This window comes from Pristis pectinata, chromosome 4 (assembly GCF_009764475.1).
Source record: "Pristis pectinata isolate sPriPec2 chromosome 4, sPriPec2.1.pri, whole genome shotgun sequence".
In the NCBI taxonomy this organism is placed as follows: domain Eukaryota; kingdom Metazoa; phylum Chordata; class Chondrichthyes; order Rhinopristiformes; family Pristidae; genus Pristis; species Pristis pectinata.
The window spans coordinates 19,219,368-19,243,501 of record NC_067408.1 but is presented as its reverse complement, the minus strand read 5'-3'; the positions used below and the strand labels follow the sequence as shown (position 1 = coordinate 19,243,501).

At 38.7% G+C, this 24,134-nt stretch overlaps 2 protein-coding genes across 5 annotated transcripts in view; one reads left to right on the top strand and one right to left on the bottom strand.

The window, feature by feature from the left end:
• The window catches only part of si:dkeyp-23e4.3 (rho GTPase-activating protein 7), a 121,046-nt gene extending 113,441 nt beyond the window's left edge, over window positions 1–7,605 (top strand). For all 4 annotated transcript variants that reach the window (XM_052014005.1, XM_052014004.1, XM_052014008.1 and 1 more), the window contains 4 exons: window positions 493–702; window positions 1,681–1,898; window positions 2,875–3,048; window positions 4,469–7,605. In XM_052014005.1, coding sequence (XP_051869965.1) covers window positions 493–702; window positions 1,681–1,898; window positions 2,875–3,048; window positions 4,469–4,586 — 720 coding nt within the window. In that variant the 3' untranslated portion in view covers window positions 4,587–7,605. The remainder of the gene's footprint in view (window positions 1–492; window positions 703–1,680; window positions 1,899–2,874; window positions 3,049–4,468) is intronic.
• Window positions 7,606–7,751: 146 nt separating this feature from the next.
• Window positions 7,752–24,134, bottom strand: part of rars1 (arginyl-tRNA synthetase 1) — a 48,441-nt gene continuing 32,058 nt past the window's right edge. Inside the window, exons 9-15 of the mRNA XM_052014009.1 lie at window positions 23,297–23,401; window positions 22,377–22,555; window positions 21,783–21,892; window positions 19,224–19,329; window positions 16,260–16,432; window positions 10,415–10,662; window positions 7,752–7,929 (exon numbers count right to left, since the gene is read on the bottom strand). Coding sequence (XP_051869969.1) covers window positions 7,820–7,929; window positions 10,415–10,662; window positions 16,260–16,432; window positions 19,224–19,329; window positions 21,783–21,892; window positions 22,377–22,555; window positions 23,297–23,401 — 1,031 coding nt within the window. The 3' untranslated portion in view covers window positions 7,752–7,819. The remainder of the gene's footprint in view (window positions 7,930–10,414; window positions 10,663–16,259; window positions 16,433–19,223; window positions 19,330–21,782; window positions 21,893–22,376; window positions 22,556–23,296; window positions 23,402–24,134) is intronic.

The window sequence follows — 24,134 nt, the reverse complement described above, 5'->3', positions numbered from 1 at the left end:
TTTATCTTTGGTTTCAAAATAACGAAACTGATTCTTGCAACAGATATCTGGCTCAGGACTTGGTAAAGCTTTAGCCAATTTACAACAAACCCTTTTTAAAGGGAAATGCTCTCAGAAGCTTCCTGATGAAAGCTTTTATCTAATTACCGGAGCATGAATTCATAACTATTTTTTCCTTATTTTGAATGGGTTGTACAATAGTTAATTATGTCACAGTTAAATCACTCGTGGCCTAGAGTTATCATATATAGAGATGCTTTTTCCCTGGATCCATAGGAGGCAGTGGGTGAACCAGTTCTGGAACTCCTGAATGAGCAGCAACCTCTCAATGCACATCTTGCTAAACATACCAGGAGACTTCAGGATTACTTGATTAAATTATTTGCTTTTTCTCCCTCACTGATCTTTCCCTTTCCCCTAAATGAGCTCCTTTCTAATAACTTGCCTTTTAGGAGACGTAATGCTGGAGGTAATTTTCTCTCTTCCTTTCAGATTCCTGAGCAATGGGCAGGGCAAAGGCTGACCATCTATCACCAATTCCATACTGATTGTGCTGATGTTCTGAATGATTCCGAATGGTATTTTAGTGTCAAGACTGCACTACAGGTCTCCTTGCAGAGCCTGCTGAAGGAGGCGAAGGAAAAATTTAAAGGCTGGATCAGCTGCTCCAGCTTAGAACATGTAGAAATTGCATGCAAGAAGGTAACCAACAGCAGCTTCAATGTAATCACTATAAAGCTGTATTTAGAAAATATTTAGAAAAGATATGGTGAGATGACCAAATGTTTGAGCAAAATGGTAGGTTTTAGAAGGGCATTTAGAAGCAATATTTTAGAAGTGTATTTTTGGAGGGAATGCCAAAATGTGTGACAAAGCCAATCAGTTGTCAAATTTCAGGTGTAGCAGAAAAATACACAATGTCAGAGTCAAAGGGATGTCATATTACTGAAGATGATAGCGTATAGCTTAGCCATGAAGGAATTCAAATATCAGAAGGTTAAATTTGAGATATCGAAGGAATAGATGTAATATAGGTCGTCAAATAGAGGTGACAGAGTGATTGGGCCGGGTTATAGGCAGCAGAGTTTTGGCAAGCTGAAGTTTATAAGGTGGGAGATGTAATAATTTTAAGGCCAAAGATGACAATGGCTTAATTGATTTCTTTTTCAGAAGTTGAGATGAGGTAGTCTTTGAATGGACTAGAATTAGAGTTGAAAGTGCAGCTCAAGTGAAATCCAAGGGTGCAGTTTGGTTAAGTGAAGGCAGGGAAAGGGATGAAATTGTTGATAATGATAGAGGTTGTGAAGGGATCCACTCATGGGAGCACTAAACATTAGAAAGACTGGATATCAGAAAAGGTGTAGTGGAGCGGAAGGGTTAAGAGATGGGAAGAGACAGTGAAATGAGCCCTGCAGACAATTTGCATTTAATCATGTTTATCCAGAGTTTTCATAAGTATGTATACACTTTTTTGGGTGTAAGATTACTTGTGATATCAAATGCTGATTAAAATCTTGGATTGGATACACCTGCAGATGTGGAGTGGGGGTTGAAAAAAGAAAGCAAAATAAAAACTGTTGGTCCACAGGCATAAATGGAAAGGCAAATAACTGTTCATACTTTAATGATTCTCTTTAACGTTGATAGACTTCCAAGTTAGAGATGTACTTCCTTTTTCAGGTAGATGATAATCATCCTTTGCGCTTGTGGAAAGTGTCTACTGAGGTAGAAAAGTCACCAGAGGAGATCCTGAAGCATTTGCTTAGGGAGCATCATCTTTGGGAGAAAGACCTCTTCCAATCAAAGGTCATTGAGACTCTGGATGATGAGACTGAGATATATCATTACACCATCAGCAGTACCTTCCCACACCCAGACAGAGATTACGTTGTTTTGAGGTAAGCAAAATTTAAAATGTGGACCTACTTTAGCATTTCCCTCAAAGGAAATCCACTGCTTAGAATTCTGAACTACCAGGAGCACTATCACAGTAAACCTGATTTTATAAAATGATTCATTGCACAAGCAACAGTTTTCTGATTTTGTTACCTTTCTTTAAATAGTCACTTGCTCTCCTGTGTACTGGGTGATGGCTTAGCCCCAGGCAGTGGCACTGTAAGAGAAGATTCCTCGGCATTTGAGTGATTAGTTGTTAATGGCACAAATAAATGTTTCTATGATTTGTCACACCATGATAATTGAGCAAATATGTGGTCTTCCTATGGAATGCTGTTTTCTCCAAGAACTCAGGGTCAAGAGGTAAAAGTAGATTTGAATTGAAGCATCTGTTGTGTAAGGGAGAGACTGCATATCACACCACTGTCTGAATCTTTCACTGAGGTCAAGAGGTGTATAAAACATTGCCATGCGTTGTATTGATGCAGTTTGGGGTGAGACCATTTGGGAAATAAAATGCTCTAAATATTTGATTCTTGTGTGGCAAACTTCAAATATTGCTCTACTTTTTGGCTTGGAAGTTTTGTCACAAAAGAAATCCAAGTAAAAGATTGGAAGGGAGAAAAACACTTCAAATTAATTGCACAGAAATGAGGCAGCAAGAAAGTTTATCTAATGTTATGATTTATACATAAGGACTGAGAATTATTGTAGAGTGCCTACTCATTTACCTTGAGCATCCTTTCCCCCTCACTGTTTTTAATTACATGTACATTATATTAATATAAAGTTAGTGAAGCAAATAACTGACGTGAATAAGGACATGCAGTTACATGCATGAGTTTAACAATGTGTATTTAAATATTGTTTTGGTCCCTTGATGTTTCAAAATAAGAACATATAAAAATATATACATGCAAAGTTTCTTAGTCCTAATATACTAGTTCTAACTTTAACTCTGCTTTTATTTTTTTTCAGAACCTGGCAGACTGATTCTCAAACAGGATTGTGTATGTTAGCTGCCACATCCGTGGATGCCAAAGAAATTCTTTTACAAGGAGTCCAAGCAAATGTAATCACATCCCAATATCACATAGAACCAGTTGGACCCACAAAATCCAAACTCATTCACATCTGTAGAATAGACACAAGGTAAGTGAAAAGAGTCAGGGGTATAGGAAAGAATTTGGATATAGCCAGGTGTCAATCTATAGGAGCTCTTGTCATAGGTAAAGCTTTTACTTAAGTTATACTTGAATCAATATTTGGGTTTGTATGACAGGAAATTTGAAATGGCATGTATAAAGTTTTTAGAGATGCCCAGTGATCATCTGTTAATTTTATACGGCAAGTTGCAAGATGGAGCAATATTTACTGAGGTGGATAGAACAGTACAGCACAGGAACAGGCCCTTCAGTCCATGATGTCTGATGCCAATCCAATCTAATCCCATCTGCCTACACCTGGTCTATATCCCTCTAATCACTGCCTGTCTAACTGCCTCTAAACATTACTATCATGTTCACTTCCACCATTTCTCCTGGCAGGCTGTTCCAGGCACCTACCACTCCTGTATATTTTTTTTAAAAATTGCCTCATAAATCTGCTTTAAACTCCCCCTCCCCTCCCTCACCTTAAATTATGCCCACCAGTGTTTGATATATCCACCCTGGGGGAAAAAGGTCATAATTCTATATAGTTCTATCAGGTCACCCCTCGACTTCCAATGCTCCAGAGAAAACAATCCAAGTTTGTCCAACCTTATAGCTAATACTGTCTAATTCATGCTACAAACTCCTTTTTGCACCCTCTCCAAAGTCTCCACATACTTCCTATAATGTGGCAACCAGAATTGCACACAATATACTCCAAATATTGGCCTAACCAAAGTTTTGTACAGCTTCAACATGACTTCCCAATTTTTGTACTTAACATCCTGACTGATGAAGGCAAGTGTGCCGTATGCCTTCCTTACCACACTGTCTACTTGTGTTGCCACTTTCAGGGAGCTATGGACTTGCACCCCAAGATCCCTCTGTACATCAGTGCACCTAAAGGTCCTGCCCTTTAATGTATGAATGTGATGTGAATGTATATATCATACAATTTGGTGTTGGAATTCTTCCTCAGATTTGGTACCTCTAAGGAAACTGAAATTTTAATTGGATCTAATCAAACCAAATCACACTTACTGCCAGGTTATACTGTATCCCCATGTAACATAGGATTACCGTGCCTTCCCCCAAAATGGCATTTTAAGAGCCATGCCACCTTGCTAGAAATTTTGATTTTAATTGTGACTGAGAATGATGTGCTGCAGCATGTATTGTGCCAGATTCAATCTATCTGTTGCAGCTAACAGATTTTTAAGTAAAAATGGAAATGCATTTGACTAGGAAAAGACAATTGACCTCACAACCTGTCCCATGTAACTGAAAAATGGGTGTGCATACTTGTAACACAATTCCTTCAATGAGTTGTCAACATGCCATAAAAGCTTGAGACATTATGTTGCATTAAAGCTGCTATATCAGGAAACACTGCTTCATTCTGTCACTCTGGTTTCTTGTAGAGGTCGAATTCCAGAATGGTATAACAAAGTATATGGCTATCGCTGTGCTGCTGAACTCCTCAAGATTAGAGATTCCTTCACTGCATCTGACACTGAACTACGAGAAACAAATATATGAAAATACAATCTAGAAGTAAAAGAACTGCAGATGCTGGAAATCTGATATCAAATCAGAAAATGCTGGTGATATTCAGCAGGTCAGGCAGCTGCAGAAGGAGAAACAGTTAACGTTTCAGGTCGATGACCTTTCGTCAGAGCTGAAATGTTAACTCTGTCTCCCTCATCTTCTGTTTCTTGATTATGGAAAAACCACTTACTTTAATGGTTTAGTTGTGCAATGTTTAAACCAAAGCAACAAATGTGTTTAAAAATACATGCCAGAAGATCCAGCAAACACAACAATAATGATTGGAAGAGTGGGTGTAGAAGGGAAGATGGCCCAGCTGGTTTGTCACGGCTTATGATTTGGTGGGGTGCTTGGAGGGTGGATGGTTGCTTGGGCAGGGAAAGAGATTCTTGAAATTCAGTTGTTAAGAACATGGGTGGTTCTTCAAAACACCACGTAACATCTGTTACTAAGTGGAGTATGTTGATCATGAAATTTTGTCCCAAATTCTTTCATGTTGTCATTCCCTTCCCCCATCCCATTTAGAAGCATTTCTTCAATTTGTTTTGGCATTCAAAGGGAAATTCTAAATCACAGCAGTGAAGTTATGGATAGTTAGCAGAAAGTTGACCTAATATTCTCATTGTAAACAGCCCACTTTAAGTAGGCGTAAAGCTGACCAGTTGCTGAGTGATGTCAGCCTGGATTTATGCAAAGATATTTAACCTGGTTTTATCTATGGAAAAGCAAAAAGTTATAACAAAAGCCCAAGGTTGCTTTCTGGGAATCAGAGAACTGTTGTCCTCCCCATCAGACAAATATGTTTCAAACTTGGCTTTTGAGGTCTCTACTTTCTCAATGGGTTTAATGATCAGGCTGTCTCTGGTGGCTTGATTTAATCTCTGCAATGTCAGCGTGGAAACAGAAAAGATAAAGAACTTTGCAAATTTTATATTTGAAATTCTTTTACAATGTAAAGCCACCAGTAGTCCCTGTAAATGTTTTAACTTGTCATGTTTTTCCTACCCCACCTACCATTCTACCATGAAACAAGCTAATTTAAGTTTTTCAGTTTTAAATATGCTATACATTGGTAAAGCCAATGATGCAAATCCTTCCTTCATTGAACAGAATGTCACAGACTGAAGAGTCATCTGAACTAACTGCATTAACTTTACGACAGTTAGCTGAGCAATGATGGTACAAGTCTTCATTTTGTTTTATTCAGTAGTTAATTGCTATCTGACAAGATGTACAAATATCAGTAATATGGACATAAAACCTAATTCAATTTAGCAATAGCATCTATTTTCCCCATCAGGATAGATGCTTTTTATAGAATATCATCAATGAATGACTTGGTAAACTGCATCTCAATAATGACCAGACTGTTTGCCTATTCTGAAATTATATTTCAAATAGACATTAACATGACATGATGAAAATCTACAAATTAGTCAGCATTTGTAATGAGAAAACAGTACTATAACAGAGCGTTTGGGTAAGATGGGGATTGAAGCAAATTCTGGATGTTAAGAGGAATAGGTGAAGTTGAAATAGGAATTGACTAATCCAGTTTTGCAAAGCATTTGGTGTTCTCCAATGAAACAATGTACTGATTTTGTTTATAAGATTCAAGCTGTGACTTGATAGTATGGTAACATGTTTATATTTTAAATCTTATATCTATTCAGATTCTTTATTGAACCATGCAACTGAGTTGGTTTACATCTCTAACAGTTTGTGACCTCAATGGTAAGATACAACTATCCATTAAATCAGGCTTATGATATAAACTGTTCAGTAATTGTACCTAGAACAAAATTCAGGCAAAGTAACCAAGGAGAAGCCTGTCAAATACAAATACTTTGCCTGTAGCCCACTTTGCTTGCTTGGTTCAGTGCTCTGCCAGCATTTACTGATTTAAATGAGCACAGTATTGATGGTATTTTTTAATTTGTTGGTGGCAATGTCAGATTATATCAAAATATGCCAAGTCAGTGCCAACAGTTTGAAATACTTCTGGCCAGTGGTGGTTGGTAAGAAGAAGTATGTAACATTTATATTATTGCAAAGCAGGATTGCATGTAAAAACTATTTGAATCAATAATTGTCCAAATAATTCAAGTATTACTTTGACTAAATTGTTTCACGTGCTGAAGACGTACAAGATATTACAGCAAGATCATGGATGTTGAGCCATTGTATAAAACCTGTCTTTGCAGATACTGGATTGGCAAAAAAGCAGCTATTTATATTTAAAGTGATTTTATGTCTGATTTTATTACTTGCAGCCAAAATTAAGAATCAAAATACTATTTTATCTATTTATGTATATCTATACATTTTGTACTTCATTTATGTAAATATTTACTGCATCTTAAAATCATTCAGACTGTCCAATAGTTCACTATCCCATTTATTGAAAATGTAATGACAACTGTTTAATGTAGGATTGCATATAATGTGATATAAATCTTAACCTGCTCTAGGGTGTTTGTCATATTTCCTTTGTTACCAGCCTTCAGTTGTATCAAGCTGTGTACCAGGACATTAAGGATGTCTTTCAACTTTCAGTAAATAAACCAAATGTCATGGATGCTGGAAGTACTTGGGGCAAGAGCCAACAATGCAATGACATTTCAAGCTGTGATGGAAGGTCATTTACCTACAATCCACATTTTTCTTCTGCCACAGGTGCTGCTCAGCTTCCCTGAATATTTCCAACATTTTTTTATTATTTACTTAATAACTGCACCAATGATTTGTATCATTGGAGTGTGAACCAGGATGAATATTTTTAAACAAATTTAGAAAGCCAATTGTTGCCAGTTACTGAATTTAAAGAGATGACATGTTGCATCAAAAATGATATTTATGTAAATACTTTTGAATTTTGGTTAAGTAATACTGCCTCCCTTCAATGCATCATGTGAAAGCGTTACCCAGTTTCTCACCTGCTAATGATCTTGCTTGACTGAGGAGGAGGGTGTTAGGGGTGGGAGCAGGGTTGTGTAAATAAAATACAACTGCAGTTCCACAGCATTTGTACAAAATTCTAGCTTAATAAATTAATACTTCATTGTGTGCAGCATTTAACCTGTGAAATTACTCCACAGTATTTCAGTGTGAGAATTAGAGCCAAATTGTTGAGATACTTACTAATAAACAAACACATTGTCTTCATATTGGATTTTATTTGATATTACATTTGCTGCTCCAGTAACTGCTGAAAAGTAAGAGAATTACATCCTCTGAACAGGCTTGAGTCCCAGAATAGCAAAACCCTTTGCCATTACAGCAGCAGTAGCTTCACACAGCAGCATCCGCCACATGTTCACTTTGATAACTTCACCTGAAAGTTAAAGGGAGACATCAATTTTTTAATATTTAAGTGGAAGTTGGACAATATTACCAATGATGTAGAATTTATGAATGCAAGAACTTAAAATTATGTTAAAGAAATTATTCTGCCAGAAGTACTGGGCCAAGCTGCACTGGACCTACTACCAACTGGTAAGCTCACTTGGTGCCTGTTCACGGCCTCCCAGAGGAATGCACGATTCAAGCTTTATGCAAGGCTTCCAAATGAAAGTGGACAGCTTTGACCACTGTTGAGCCCCACCTACAGGCTCAATGCTGCTCTGGAGAACTTGTGGGTGTCTTTGACATTCAAAAAAAACACTTCTCCTAGTAGCTGTTTGTTTGATTTTTGGTGGAAACATTTTATCTGGCAACAGGTTTCCTAGAATCAGAAAATTTGAGGAAGTTGAAGCTGCCCTGTGAGGATTCTTTGGGAGTCCTCTGGGGCAGCAGCAGTGTCTCAGAGCCAGAAGCAGAAGGCTGCACTTCCGTGTCTGAAACACCTGGAATTTTCACCATTGATTAAAACTGCCAGCTTTTAAACAGACTGGTTCTAATGATTATGATAGCACTACCCGCCAGCCACACAAGGATATGTATCTTTATCTATTTTTTTAAACTTAAGGCATTCACAGCCCATAGAAAATACTAAAGCTGCAGTATAACACAGCCCCACTCTGTGACTTCACCCCCAAAGTCAAAAAAAGTGCTATTGCGCTAATTTACAAGCTATAAGCTTTATTGACTAAACAGATTAGGAAGTAGAATTCTGTCTGATTACAACATAAGAAATTGAGCATTTACCATAAGATGGCCACACAATTCCCAAAATCAACTTGCTATTCAATAAAATTACCCCCTGATTCTGCCCTAATTAATTCTGATTGCCTTTATAGCAAAGATAAATCCAAACTCTGAATGTATTTTCTTCATCATCCAGAGCCCTCTGAGACAGAGAACACCAGAGATTCACTGGCCTCAGAGGAGAATTTTCAATCTTAAGGAATTTAGTCACTTATCCGGAGACTTAAAGCCCCCTGGATATGTGGACTCCTCCTCAAGATGAAACATGTTTACAGCATCTATTTTCATGCTCAGTCTTGCTCAGTGAGTCACCTGAATCAAATTTATAAAGGACTCTTATTTGTAAATGACTTGCTATACAAACAAGTGCTATTTCACTAAATAAGCCACCTAAATAGGAATGATACTGAACCTTTAACATTTCAAACCAAAGAACCCGAGTTACTAATAGTCCACCATACAGGTATGCAAAATACTTGAATGACCAACATTTACATGTTCAATTCTTCATACATTTAAGTTCCTGATCTGATTCATAGTTGAGTGAAATGTCTAGACAGCTGTGGTTTACACACACACACACACTATATATAATCTAAGCAAGTATTCAGTGCAAGAATGAGGGGCTGGTATATTGCCTGATTAATGCTTCATCTAAAAGGCTATGAATACAAAGACCACATCTACCTGGTCACCCAACGTATAGGATTCTACACCTACTACTACCTGAAGAGCAGAGTGCTGTGTTTGGCACAGTAGTCAACATTTCAGCCTTCACCGTAAATGCAGACAACTTTTGGTATGTGGAAACTAACTTTGCACATTTATCCACATAAGAGTATCGCAAAAGTGACTCCTTAATAGAACATAGAACAATTACAGCACAATTCAGGCCCTTCGGCCTACAAAGCTGTGCCGAACATGTCCCTACCCTAGAAATTACTAGGCTTACCCATAGCCCTCTATTTTACTCAGCTCCATATACCGATCTAACAGTCTCTTGAAAGACCCTAACGTATCAGCCTCCACTACAATTTCCGGCAGCCCATTCCATGCACTCACCACTCTGAGTAAAAAACTTAACTTACCCCTGACATCTCCTCTATATCTACTCCCCAGCACCTTAAACCTATGTCCTGCCGTGGCCACCAATTCAGCCCTGGGGAAAAGCCTCTGACTATCTACCCTATCAATACCTCTCATCATCTTATACACCTCTATCAGGTCCCCCCTCATCCTCCGTCTCTCCAAGGAGTAAAGGCCGAGTTCCCTCAACCTGCTTTCATAAGGCATGCTCCGCATCCCAGGCAGCATCCTTGTAAATCTGCTCTGCATCGTCTCTATGGCTTCCACATCTTTCCTGTAGTGAGGCGACCAGAACTGAGCACAGTACTCCAAGTGGGGTCTGACCAAGGACCTATAAAGCTGCAACAATACCTCACGGCTCCTAAATTCAATTCCCCAATTGATGAAGGACAATGCACCATATGCCTTCTTAACCACAGAGTCAACTTGCGCCACCACTTGAACTTGGCTATATGACAGGTGTTGCACAAGTGCATTTTTAACAATATTAAAGGCATTTTGCTGATATTAATTACCATTAACCATGAACAAACAGGAAATTATGACAACTAAGAACCAAAGAACATGCAGAATGTTGTTTGACTCACCTGTTTGCCTGTCCTTCTCTACACAATAACAGTTGTCATAGAACTCTGTGAAGGTTGTGGCCAGTTCAAAGAGGTAGTCACAAAGGGTATGCAGATATAGGTCATCCAGGATCTTGTGAAGGATTTCTGGGAATCGCAGAATACATTTACCTAACTTCCACTCTTTCTCATGAGTCAGCAGGATGGTTGCTTCTGCAGCTGCTTTTTGCAAAGTTGCATCATCAATGTTTGCGAGTCGAGTTATGGACCTACAATGAAATGTTACATTTGCAATTGAGATTGGAAATGCACCAACAATCACCAGTTATCTGCATTTTAGGCCTGAAAATCAAGCGGGGATAAAGACATTGATCTGCCTTTGATTTTTCTACTTCAAAAGTAAATTTGAGATCAACAGTACAATGCTTAATAGCTAAAATTGTACTTGCTGCTGAGACATAGTTATGATACTGGGATCATCTATAATGGGACTGATATGACTAAAGTAACATTGAAGAGGCTTTTAAATTTATGAAAAAAGTTAATTGGAAAAATTAGTTAGTAAAATTATCACTAAATTGGATGATGGCAAATATAAAACCCCTACTTGAAAAGGAATACAGGGACATACCAGGCAACAGCAGAGTAGTTAACTGAACCTCAGCTGGGCCTTTAAAGACAATAAATCAGGGAAAATTTAAAAAAAAGTTTGGATTGACAGAGAACCAGCATTGAGTTGTTGGAGGGAAACAGTGCTTGACTAAGCCTAATGAATTTTTTTTTGATAAGGTAAGAAACAAGATTGATGAAGGTAGACATCTCTACAAGGAGCTGGCATAAACTTGGTAGCTATTGAACCACCTCATATACCATTGTAGCGGCTAGCTACACACTACGAAATGAAGACACAGAGTCACTGGTCCGAAATCAGAGGTCAAATGAATGACAGGGGCGCGGTGTGCCTTTAATATCCCAAAACTTCCCACGCTACAGTCCCCGCACTAACGTCACGCGCAGGTCACCTGACCTTCCCGCACGCGGGCTTTCCCAGCCCAATGATGGGGAAGAAGGAGGGCCCCGCGCCATCTTGGATCGGGGCCTCCGACGACGCTCGCGATGTCGGGAGCCGGTTCGATGCTGGTGCGGTGAGTTGCTACACCATAATAATTTTAATAATGCTGTTAAGCAGTGAGGTAAGGAATTATGGTAAATTGTGGAGCAGGAATTATGTGAAACCAGGGAGGAGAAAATAATTACATCTTTAAGACAAAGCTAGATAAATAGTTGAAGTAGACAATATTCAAGGGATTAATTTTTGGCAACTTTAGCAAAGTGGTAACACATGAACAATGAGTTCAATTGTCTTCTTTAATGGAAAATGACTTCCATTGTACAACAGGGTTCTCTAGTGGCAGAATGCAATTATTGCAGTCAGACAATATTTCAGATTCGCAGAGTAAACTGATGTGCTGGGAATATATTTGGATGAATGCCAAATCCAATGGGATCTATTTATTTACTGTTTGCTTTCAAATAAAGACAGATTTTAAAAGAATTGCTAAGGAAACTGAAAAGATAACCTGGTACAATTGCAACTGGAAGGCTGTTGTAATTGATTAAGTTACATTTTCTGTTTTTAATGACAATTTAGTTTTCAGAAAATTCTTTTATTCCCTCTTGTACATGAGTGAAAATACTTCTGAACAATATCAGCATATTATTGCATACATGTGACGAATTAACAGCCAGCTAAGAATCCTCAGTGCATAAACTAGACAAAGAAGCTTCAAAATCCTTGTATTTCCCATTTAAAAAAAAGATGAGTGAAATCATTATGACCACAACCATCAATTGACCATAAATTTGAGACTAAGCTTGCAAGTTAACTTCTCAAACTGACAACCACTCCCATTATGTATACTAACCTAGCCACACAGCCAGGCTTCACCATGTTCAATTGTGTCTACATTTTAGCTGCCTTTCTTGATCAGAGCCTACCGGTTCCACTTTTTAAATTTTCCTTTCTCTTTACTTCTCTCTACTGTTATCACGTTTCTTTTCCTTACTCCTCTCTTGGACACCTTCAGCATTGCAGCTCTGCAGCAGCTGTCTCTAGGCTGGACTAGCTGCTGAGAAAGACCACAGCTTTCCTGCATCTCTATCAGCATCCTCCAAAGGGCCCATGAGATATTATGGGCTCCTTAAATACCACATTTCAAATGCCCCATACTAGTCTTTTTAACTTCCTGCTCAATTTGCTGGCTGTGGGGACTTTGGAGAGAGACTGTCATTGTAATCCAGTGCCAATCTCAATCCAGAACGTACGTTCACTCAGAACAGGTCCTTACTACGCAAGAAGTTGCAAACATCTGCTTTGGTATCATGGTGTTGATCGACTGAAGGATGATATCATCATTCTCCTATATGAAGCTGGGCCTGTCCAGATTGTCACAATGTCAGAGTGGCTTTTCTCACCAATCACACTTGGTCTATCCCCCACTTCCTGGCATTATGTCCTTTAAGCATCTCACTTAATTCCTCAGTCAAAAACAATTCTTTCCAAAGTCATAAATGACAGCCTACGTTGTGACAATGCCCTCTTAATATTTCTCAAACTCCTCGCAGGTTTTGATATGGGTGAACACATTGTCCTCCTTATCCTCTGACACCTCTCCTCATCCAAATGGATGGGACTCACTGGCCCATTTCTCTATTGAACTCTACGCAAAGAATCACCTGAAAGAGCTTCTCTACCTGTTCCATTATCACTGATGTATCTCCAGGATTTATCTTTGACCTCCCCCAGCTTTTCATCTATGTGCTGCCCCAACAACATCTGAAAATACAGCACTGGCTTTCATATACAGGCTGATGACACAGTGCTACTTCACATCCACCATTTTCTCTTGATCTCTCTGAATTGTCTTACTGCTTGTCTGACATCCAGAAATGCGTAAGAATATTTCTATTACATATTGTTTAGATGGAAGCAGTTGTCATCGTAAATCTTCCACCAAATGGCCAACTTCATTCCTCTCCCAGGCAACTGTTTCAAGGCTGAACAAGAAGGTCTGTACCTTTGGTGCTGTCTTTAACTCCAAGATGAGGTTCTGTTTTTTACTTTAAGGAAAAACCTTAAACCCTCTCTTTTGGTCAAGATTTGGTTTTCTGTCCTTGTTTCTCTTTGTAGTTCAGTGTTAAATTTTAATTAGTAATGGGACTGATGGGCTGAAAGGTATTTATTTCAATGGGTAAGGAGGACGAACTTAAAGCCTGGATCAGTACATGGAATTATGACGTTGTTGCCCTTGCAGAGACCTGGTTGCGTGAGTGACATGACTGGCAGCTCAATGTTCCTGCGTTTCATGGTTTTAGACGTGATATTGGGGTAAAAGAGGTGGAGGAGTTGCACTACTGATAGGGGAGAATGTCCACAGCAGTACTCAGAGAGGACATACTGGAGGGCTCATCCACAGAGGCAATTTGGGTGGAGCTCAGAAATAAGAAAGGTGCAATTATGCTGATGGGATTATATATACTATGTGCCTTCCAATAGCCACCGGAAGGTAGAGGAACAGATATGTAGACAGATTATGAAAAGGTGCAGAAACAACAGGGTTGTCATAGTGGGGGACTTGAATTTCCCCAGTATTGATTGGAACTTCCTTAATACAAGAGGCCTAGATGGGGCGGGATTTCTTCAGTGCATCCGAGGAGGGGTTCCAAGTATGTGGAGAGTCCAACTAGAGGAGAGAACATACTGGACCTGGTTTTGGGAAATGAGCCAGGCTAGATGACAGATCTGACAGTGGGTGAACATTTTGGGAATAGTGATCACAGCTCATCATGTTTTAAGATAGTTATGAGTAAAGATAAAATCCGATCTTGCAGGAAGGTACAAAATTGGGGGAGGGCAAATTAGGACAGAATAAGACAGGAGCTAGGGAGTGTTGATTGGGAGCAACTGCTGTCAGACACATCCACATTTGACACGTGGGAATTATTTAAAGACCAGCTGATCAGAGTTCAGGATTGGCATGTTCCAGTAAGGAGCAAGGACAAGGATGGTAAGGGAACCTTAGATGACCCGAGAGGTCCTAAATTTAGTCAGAAACAAAAAGGAAGCACATGTAAGATTTAGGAAGCCAAAATCAGACTGGGCACTCAAAGAATATAAAGGTAGCAGGAAAGTGCTCAAGCAGGCGATTAGGAAGGCCAAAAGAGCCCGTGAAATGTCCTTGGTGAGCAGGATCAAGGAGAAAACCAAAGCATTTTATACCTACATTAAGAAAAAGAGGATAACTAAGGAGAGGGTAGGTCCACTCTAGGATAAAGGAGGGAATTTGTGCTTGGAGTCAGAGCAAGTGACTGAGGTATTAAATAATTCAGAACTTGCCCAGAGAAGATGGAGAGCAGGGGTGGAAGGCTGTTGTTCTGGCTGGAGGTCAGTGACCAGTGGCGTTCTGCAAAGATCGGTGCTGGGAACTTTGTTGTTTGTGATATATATCAATGATTTGGATGAAAATATAGATGGGTGGATTAGCAAGTTTGCAGATGACACCAAGATTGGTGGAGTTGCAGAGAGTATAAAGGACTATCAAAAAGTACAGCAGGATACAGATCAGTTGCACATGGGGAGTGGCAGATGGAGTTTAATCTGGACAAGTGTGAGGTGTTGCACTTTGGGAGGTAAAATGAAAGGAGGAAGTATACAGTTAATGGTAGACCCCTTAATAGGTAGACCCTTAATAGCACTGAGGTACAGAGAGACCTTGGGATCCAGGTCCATAGTTCACTGAACGTGGCTAAGCAAGTGGATAAGTTGGTAAAGGAGTATGAAATGCTTGCCTTCATTGGTAGGGGTGTTGAGCACAAGAGTAAGGAAGTCATGCTGTAGCTATTTAAAAGTTTAGTCAGACCACACCGAGTATTGTGTGCAGTTCTGGTTGCCTCATTACAGGATGTGGAGACTGTGGAGAGGGTGCTGAAGAGGATGCTGCCTGGATTAGAGGCAATGAACTATAAGGAAAGGTTGGACAAACTTGGGTTATTCTCCCTGGAGTATCAAAAGACCTGACAGAGGTTTTTAAAATTATGAAAGGCACAGACAGGGTAGACAGAATCTTTACCCCCCAAGGTAGAAACGTCAAACACCAGAGAACATGCTTTAAAAGATTGGGGGGGGGGGGAGGGGAGTTTAAAGGCGATGTGAGGGGCATTTTGTTTTGTTTTTACGCGGAGAGTGGTAGGTGATTGGAATAGGTTACCAGGGGCAGTAGTGGAAGCAGACAGTTTGGTGGAGTTTGAGGCTTTTAGATTGACACATGAATATGAAGGGAATGGAGGGATATCGATGATACACAGGAGGAGGACATTTAGTGTAAATTAGCATCAAGATCGGCACAACATCATGGGCTAAATGGCCTGTCCAGTGCTGTACTGTTCTATGTTGTAATACGGCCAGAAAACATTTTACTGTATGAAAAATGCCATGCAGGATACATGTTGTTGTTAGTTATGAAAATTGTTGTTTCAGCCTTAGCTCTCCACATTGCCCTTGCTAGTTTCACCCCAGAACAGCCTATATAATGTTGTGGTAAGCAGCTATTTTTCTCTGGGAAGAACTTGGTTTTCTTTCATTTGGCCTGCCCCAGAAACACTTTGATTTTACTAGTGCCAAGAATTTAAAACATTTTGTTAACAAGGACCTATTGCTGTAGCACCAGACTATACAAAAATACAAACTGCTATTTCACTGAATTGCTCATACACAACGGACATTTAAACAAATTAAGGAACTATACTAATATGCTTGCAACCATTACCAATTGCTATAAACCGTAACTTTTCCCCAAAGTAGTCACACCTGATTCTGGTGAAGGCATACAGCAAATAGGCTGCAGTGTTCCCACGATCATCCAACATCTTGTCGAAGGAAAAGACATAGTCATTGGTCCTATTGTGAGAAAGGTCAGCATACTTTATACATCCAAATGCCACAGCCTCTTTTGCTGCCTGAAGCTCCTCAGGAGTCAAAACCTAGAAAAGATGTTAAGTAAAAAAAAAATTTCAAAGAACATTTCCAGTTAATAACAACAGAAAGCAGTTTTGCATCGCATAATCACTTAATATAACTGAGACACTGCAATTTGAATTCATATACAAACCATTAACATTACTAAAAATGGAAGTATTGGCAAAGTGGAGCAGAATCCAGGAGAATAAAAAGCAAGGCTTTACTTCTGCATTTTCTTCTCATCTACCAATGAATACTTCTGCTTCTTTATTATCCTTCTTCTTATGTCTCTAACTCCTGCCATTCAGCCATGTGTGATTTCCCCCCTTTTTCCTGCTTCCATGTGTTGTTACTTTTTAAGTCTGTCCCACATTTCAGCTTTACAATTATAATGAAATGTTAGCTTGTCTATTCACTACACTGATGCTGTTAAGTCCCAACATACTGTTTCAGGGTACAAAAACAACCTTGACCTTCCCTATCATGGTATCATCTTCCATCCAGACAATTCTCTCATCAACTCTGGATTAATCCATGTCAAACCAATTGTAAAGTGATTCTAGACTTTAGGTTTTCATTTCAAACTTTCTGCATTCTGTTGCTTACCTGATTACCTACAGAATTTCAACCTAATTCTTAACAGACTCCAAAACAAAACCTCAGGAATCGAATTGCCTAGATCTTATAGATTCTAGAAGGTCACTTTCTCCTCATTAATGGCAACTCTTTAGATTCTTATCTCTGAGATTCTTTAAATTAAGAAGGGCAGCAGGGATAAACTAAGTAACCATAGGGCAGTGAGACTTATGTCAATGGTAAGGAAATTATTGGAGAAAATCCTAAAGAGGCTGATCAGGTATAGTCAGCATGGCTTTGAAGGGGAAATCCTGTCTCACTAATTTGACTGAGTTTTTCTGAGGAAGTAACTAGGAAGACTGATGAAGGCAAGGAAATTAGGAGTTGTCTATATGGACTTTAGTAAGGCATTTGACAAGGTCCTGCACGGGAGGCTGATCAGGAAGGTTAAGGTGCATGAGATCCAAGGCGAGCTGGCTAATTAGATACAAAATTGGCTTGGTGATAGCAGGCAGCGGGTTGTGGTGGAAGGATGCTTTCTGATTTGAAGTCTCTTACCAATGGTGTACTGCAGGGATTAGTACTGGGACGCTTGTTGTTTATGACATACATTATAACTAGGATGTGAATGTAGAAGATATGAATAGTATGTTTGAAGATGACATGAAAGTTATTGTTACAGCAGGATACAGATCAGATGGAAAGTTGGAGAATGCATTGGAAGATGGAATTTAACCCTGACAAGTGCAAGGTGATGCATCTTGGGAGGTCAATAGGGGCCAGACATTTATAACTGGTAGGATGCTAAGAAATATTGATGAACAGATGAATTTGTGGTTCATCCCAGTATTTGGGGTTCATAACAGTGCCATGTAAGTGGCAACATGGGTAGTTAGGGTAGTGAAGAAGATATATGGTATGCTTACCTTCATAATTCATGAAATCGGGACTTAAGTGTTTTTCTAGTTCTTGTGAAGAGAGAAACAGAGTGAACATTTCAGGTCAATGGTTCCTCAGCAGAAATGGAAATGGAAAAGTGTGAAGACAAGAGTGTTTTAAGTTACAGAAAAAAAGGATGGGTGGAGAGAACAAAGGACTGACTGAGATTGGGTGGAGATAAAGGATATCCAGGTGGCACAACTGCTTTCACTACTGAATAATAGAACCTTTGTCTCCATCCTAAAACAGGCATTCCATCTGTTCTCTCCACGCCTCCTCCTCTTTGCAACTTCGGTCTAACACAGGTTTTCTCACTTTTTCACCTCTGAAGAAAGGTCACTGACCCGAAACATTAATTCTGTTTTGCTCTTCGCAAATGCTGTCTGACTCACTGAGTATCCCTAACGCTTCCTGTTTTTATTTCAGACTTCCAGCATCTGTAGTTTTTTGCTTTGCAATGCCATGCAACCAGGGATCAGTTTAGTGAACCTGCAATACACTGCTTTCAGGATGATTATACCTTTACTTAGGAATACAAGTTAAATTGTACAAAAGAGACATGAGTCAGACCATCTAAGAGGGAGAAGTCTCTATGGTATGCTGAGAGAAAAGGAAAGACATGTCTGTTACTGATATCACATTGTATATGCTGGGAAATGCAATGGGTATTCATTAAATATGCAAACTAATGAAAGAAGATGAGGACAGGAAACCTTGTAGTTCTTCAGGGAAGACGGTAAAAGCAGAAGTACAGTAAAGTATCAGACGTGGTCAAAAATGCTATCAGCTATGACAGAGGCAAATATTCATTTGAGGGAGCAATCACATTGGAAGCAGGGGTATAGAAGATGGCATGGTCAGATGAGACGTGAAAGAGGGAAAGTGGATTCCTTACAGGAAATAGTATGGCAGGAAGTATCATTAAGGGAGCATGAGTATGGGTGGGATTGTAGCAGAAATGAGTTTATTTACCTCTGAAAAAGTTAAAGAAGATATATGGACCAGGTCAAGCCATGAAAAAGATAGCAAAGTTGATTTTTTTTAGTCCTTTGCAAATTTTGTCTGACTATATTTTTATTAAGCACTTTGGGACATTTACTTACATTAAATGTTTTTGTGGCATAAAAGCATATTTCTTTTGTTTTACAGAATTTTAAATATGATTTGTACTAACATTTCTGGGTAAGGGCCGCAAACACATGATCTTATCACATGCACAAATTCATAAAACCCATACCAGCTTTTTTTGCCTGCCTATTGAATAATACAGCAGACAGCATTGCAACTAAAAGGCATTACCTTGTCTCGCTCTTTTTCCAGCAGCTTATCCATTGATCTTTTCAGACCCTCCTCCAGTAGGTCAGCTAATCTCACAGTTTCTCCTGATCTAGTTTTAAACTTCTTTCTGTAAGAAAATATTAAAATAAATTGCTGTAATAAAATTTAATTTTAAGAATACAATGATTCTAATCTTCTCAGTTTAAAGTAGTATTTGAGAACTGAGAAATGTGTTGAAGACTGTTGCTGGCCAGGGAGAATAGTGGATTTTCGTAGCTGTCATTATGAGTGATTGGGATTTAAGTGTTTTTCTAGTTCTGTCATTCTCTTCTGCTACAATAAAATTCACCATGGCAAGATGCAATGCAAATCTTTCCCAAAATAATATTGCACTGTCAGAAGATTCTCATTTCTTCTCTACAAGTACAGGCGACTCCTGCGTTACTGCCGTGTGGGTAATGGAAATTCACCCTTACAGAATTCACCAATCATTGCGGCAGCGCGATATGGAAAGTCACAAGACAGACTCTTTTCTAGGAATGTAGCACCCCCACCCCCCCTCCCTAATGTGGGGGGTTGCCTGCATAAACTTTTCAGCTTTCATTCATATTCGCAGTTCTCCAAAAAAAATTAAGGCGAAGAGGTCCAGCATGTTGTGCCAGCTATCCAGCCTAATCACTTTCCATCGAACACACAACAGTAGAGATCATGACATCTGTGCCAAACACAATGCCAAATTAAATTACATTGCTTCTGCTTGCACATCATCCATATCCCTCCACTTCCTGCATATTCATGTGTCTATCAAAAAGTCTCTTAAACACCACTATCATTTCTGCTTCTAGCACTACCCCTGGAAGCCTGTTCCACGCACCTACCACTCTCTGTGTGAAAGAAAACTTGCTCCTTTAAACTTTCCCCCCCTCACCTTAAATGCCTATACTCTGGTACTTAACATTTCTACCGTGGGAAAAAGATTCTGACTGTCTGCCCTATCTATGCCTCTCATAATTTTATAAACTTCTATCAGATCTTCCCTCAGCCTCTGACGCTCCAGAGAAAACAACCAGAGTTTATCCAACTCCTTATAGCTCATACCATCTAATCCAGACAGCATTGAGGTAAACCTCTTCTGTACCACTTCCAAAGCGTCCATATCCTTCCTGTTATGAGGCGAGCAGAAATGCACATAATACTCCAAGTGCGGCCCAACTAAAGGTTTATATAGCTGCAGCATGACTTCCTTACTCTTATACTCAATGCCCTGAACAATCAGGGCAAGCATGCCATATGCCTTCTTTACCACCCCATCTACTTGTGTGGCCACTTTCAAGGAGCTATGGACTTGGACACCAAGATCCCTCTGTACATCAATGCTGTATACTTTCCCCTTACATTAGACCTTACAAAATGCAACACCCCACACTTGCTTGGATTAAACTCCATCTGCCATTTCTTCCTCCCAAATCTATAACTAATGTATATCCTGCCACATCCTTTGACAACCTTCTTCACTGTCCACAACTCCACCAATCTTTGGTGGTGTCTGCAAACATGCTACCCAACAGCCTACATTTTCTTCCTAGTCATTTTTATATATATGACAAACACTTGAAGTTCTTCAAGTTCACGTTGCTGTCTCTACCATCCTTTCAGGCAATTCAGTTCTAGACTCTCCATTCTTCTCTGGTGAGATAATATTTCTACTCTTCCATAATTCTTTTACTGATTTCCTTAGATTTATGCTCCCTTGTTACACATGACTGAAGGGAGATTTCACATAGGTGTACACAAATTATGAATGTCCTGACTAGTGCAGATATAACTAGTTTCCTTTGGCAGTCTTCACAGTTCTAAAGAAAGCAGCACATCTAGCATTTCCTCATAACTAAAAATCTTCCAGACTTGTCAATATCACTGTGAATCTGCTCTGGACTGTAATCACTTCTTTCTTGTAATGTGGTAACCAGAAATACATGTAGTACTCTAACTTATTAGATAATTATACAATATAGGCATGAATGCCTTAGTGAGAAATTCTATGCATGCGCCTTCTTGCTACCATTAGGGCTTTGCAGACATGCTCCCTATGGCTTTCTAAATGCATCCAACCATTTAACGTCCATTCTAGTTTGCCCTAAGTGACCTTGCCAAAAATCCAGGCCAATGAAATGATCTGCCTTCAGTGCTTCTTCATGTTGTCCATAAAAATAATTATTAGTCAGACATGACTCCTTCCTTAACAAATTCCTACGATTGTGAATAAAACCTGAGTGAACATGGCAATTTATTGTGAAATGTAGAACATGGATGTTAAAGTTTACATGTTAAAGCTCAATTACAAAAAATCTTTTGCCTAGCAAAACAAACAGACCTTCAGTTTGTCTTATAACAGCTTTACCCCAGTTCGATGATAACAAAAGGAGTGTTAATCTACTCTACCTTTGTTGACAGTACCTCTCAATACTATTTGAAATTGTTAGTACGACACAACGATTCAGGAAAGTCATAATAAAATCATCTTGTTCAAAACTTAATATGCAGAGGAAAATTATTAAAATCTGAATTAAGAGCACTTACTTATCTTCACCTAATACCACACCAAATCCAGTATGTTCTACTCTGATTTCCTTGGGATCATACCAGCCGATCATCTGTGCAGCTGCAAAGACTGTCTGGAAATGGACGCTCTAGCGTGGAAGGGAAAAAAAACATGATTAGAATTAGATTAAGGTGGGAATTCATGCAGTCCACAATAATGATGGAATGATAAGTCCTGGCAACAATCCAGTGCTCAGTTCAGAACTCACAATAGTATGAAAGAAGAAATTAGTGCAACAACTACTTGCTTACAATACTTAAATGCAAATTACACATTCCTATACATATGCTATTTTAATACATTCCTGAGACTCACTTCAGGATTCGTTATTATTAGTTTTGAGATCAAAGGGTAATAGCTTTTAATATTAGAGCATCTATTTCCCACTTTTGATACATGGAACCAATGTGGAAGTTGGTATGGTGTTTCCACTTATCATGAACAGTTCCAATATGCAGATTTCTTTCCAAAGATGAAATGCCATACGAATGAATAAAAGATATCAAAATATTTTATTGCTCAACATACAAATTATGAGAGACAAAAGCAGAATACTTCAGAGTATAACCAACCTGCCCATTATCTACAACGTAGATAATGATATCAGCCTTCTCATCAAAAATCCTTTGTCGAAGAGCAGCTAAATCTGATGTGTCATATGTGTAACCTCCATCTGATTTTACTATCGTCAGGGGCACTGAGCAGCCTGGTGGAAAAACAATCTTTCGGCCTTCATCAAGTTGGACTAAACCTATTGGAATGAATTATGCAATTCTGGATTATTCATCTATATAGTAACAATACAAAACCTGTGCTGTTAAATTACTTCCTCAGGTAAATGTTAAATAGTTAATAAACCAGCACAGAATGGGTCATTGCATTGATCTTTCAGAATTTTCTAGAAACTCAACTGCCTACTAATAACAAAGAACACTAACAAGGTGTTCGTAAAATCTCATCTCAAGAGTTCATATGGTACCCCAGTGTTAAAGTTTTAAGCATGAAACTTCCTCTGACTCTACAAACCATGCTCAACAATTATATACACTAAAACTTTGCAAAACAGGAGTACACTGCTCTAACTTGAAATTAGTCGCAATTATCCACCATCCCAAATATAAACTATTTTAATTTTCTACTAATTGTTCAGCCTTTAACTCACTCACAGGTGATTTTATTATCTTTTAGCTGAAGAAAATCTTCATTGGGGCAGGGACTTCAAAGAAATTTGGCAAGTTTTATTCACTTGTCCTTTTCTACTTTATTTTCATTTACAACTACAGTGCAATATTGTTGTTAAATTATATAAAAAGCAATATTGTGACATGTAAAATAGCAAAGGTCATGTTACAAGAAGTAACAGCTGGGGAAGAAACATCTGGATCAGTTAAAAAATAGACCCAGCAACTGAATTATGCAAGTGTCAAGATTTTGAGAGTTCTTGTGGCTAATGCAGAAATGTCAATATTATCCATTCTAGCCACTTCCTTACCTTTTTCCTCAAATAATTTTACAACATCATTCATCATGTCTTGATAGTACGATTCTCCCCTCTCAATTAGTTTTATATCCAGACTCTTGTAAATTTTTTGGAATTCTGGGGAAAAAAAAAGATTGAAAGAAGGCAGCCCTAAGCAAACTAAGGATGGGGAAAGAGGTGAGAATACATTTAAGACTAAATCACAGTAATATAAAGAAAGAGAAAGATCCAACTCATTGGTCATCTTAAGGCTTATACAAGTAATAGCTATTCAACCTGAGAAAGCAAATAGTCTATAGAGACAACATGAGCAGCTAATATGAGCAATAACAAAATTTGAAATGGAAATTTGCCATGAATGGATATAGGCACTAAAACGCAAGTGCTTGGTATTCTATCCCAGATCCACAGTGTGCACTATTGGTCTCAGCTCTGGGTCATTCTTTCCTTGTGCTAGATAAAAGATTTCTTGTTAACAATATGCAGAGCTCGTTTGTATTCCACAGAGGCTGGGGAATATGAAAAGTTGTTTTATGCAAATGGAGTATTAGCTTAATTATTCAAATGCTTCCTTCAATCCCCAATATCTTTCCAAACTGCAAGAAATTTAGAAAGGCTTTGAGTTATGAAATTAACTACAAAATGGATGTTACATCCTTAGAGTTGGGTATCTTCCAACAAGTTTTTAAAATCTACACGATAGTAAGTCTGCACTAAAAATCAAACCTGAAAAAGTGATTACAATAGAAAGGAACTCAGCCTTCTACTCTATTTGTTTTAGATGCTTAAATATTATCAGGACTCAAAGTGCAGCTGATCAGAAACATGGCTCCAGAATTCCACGTGAACA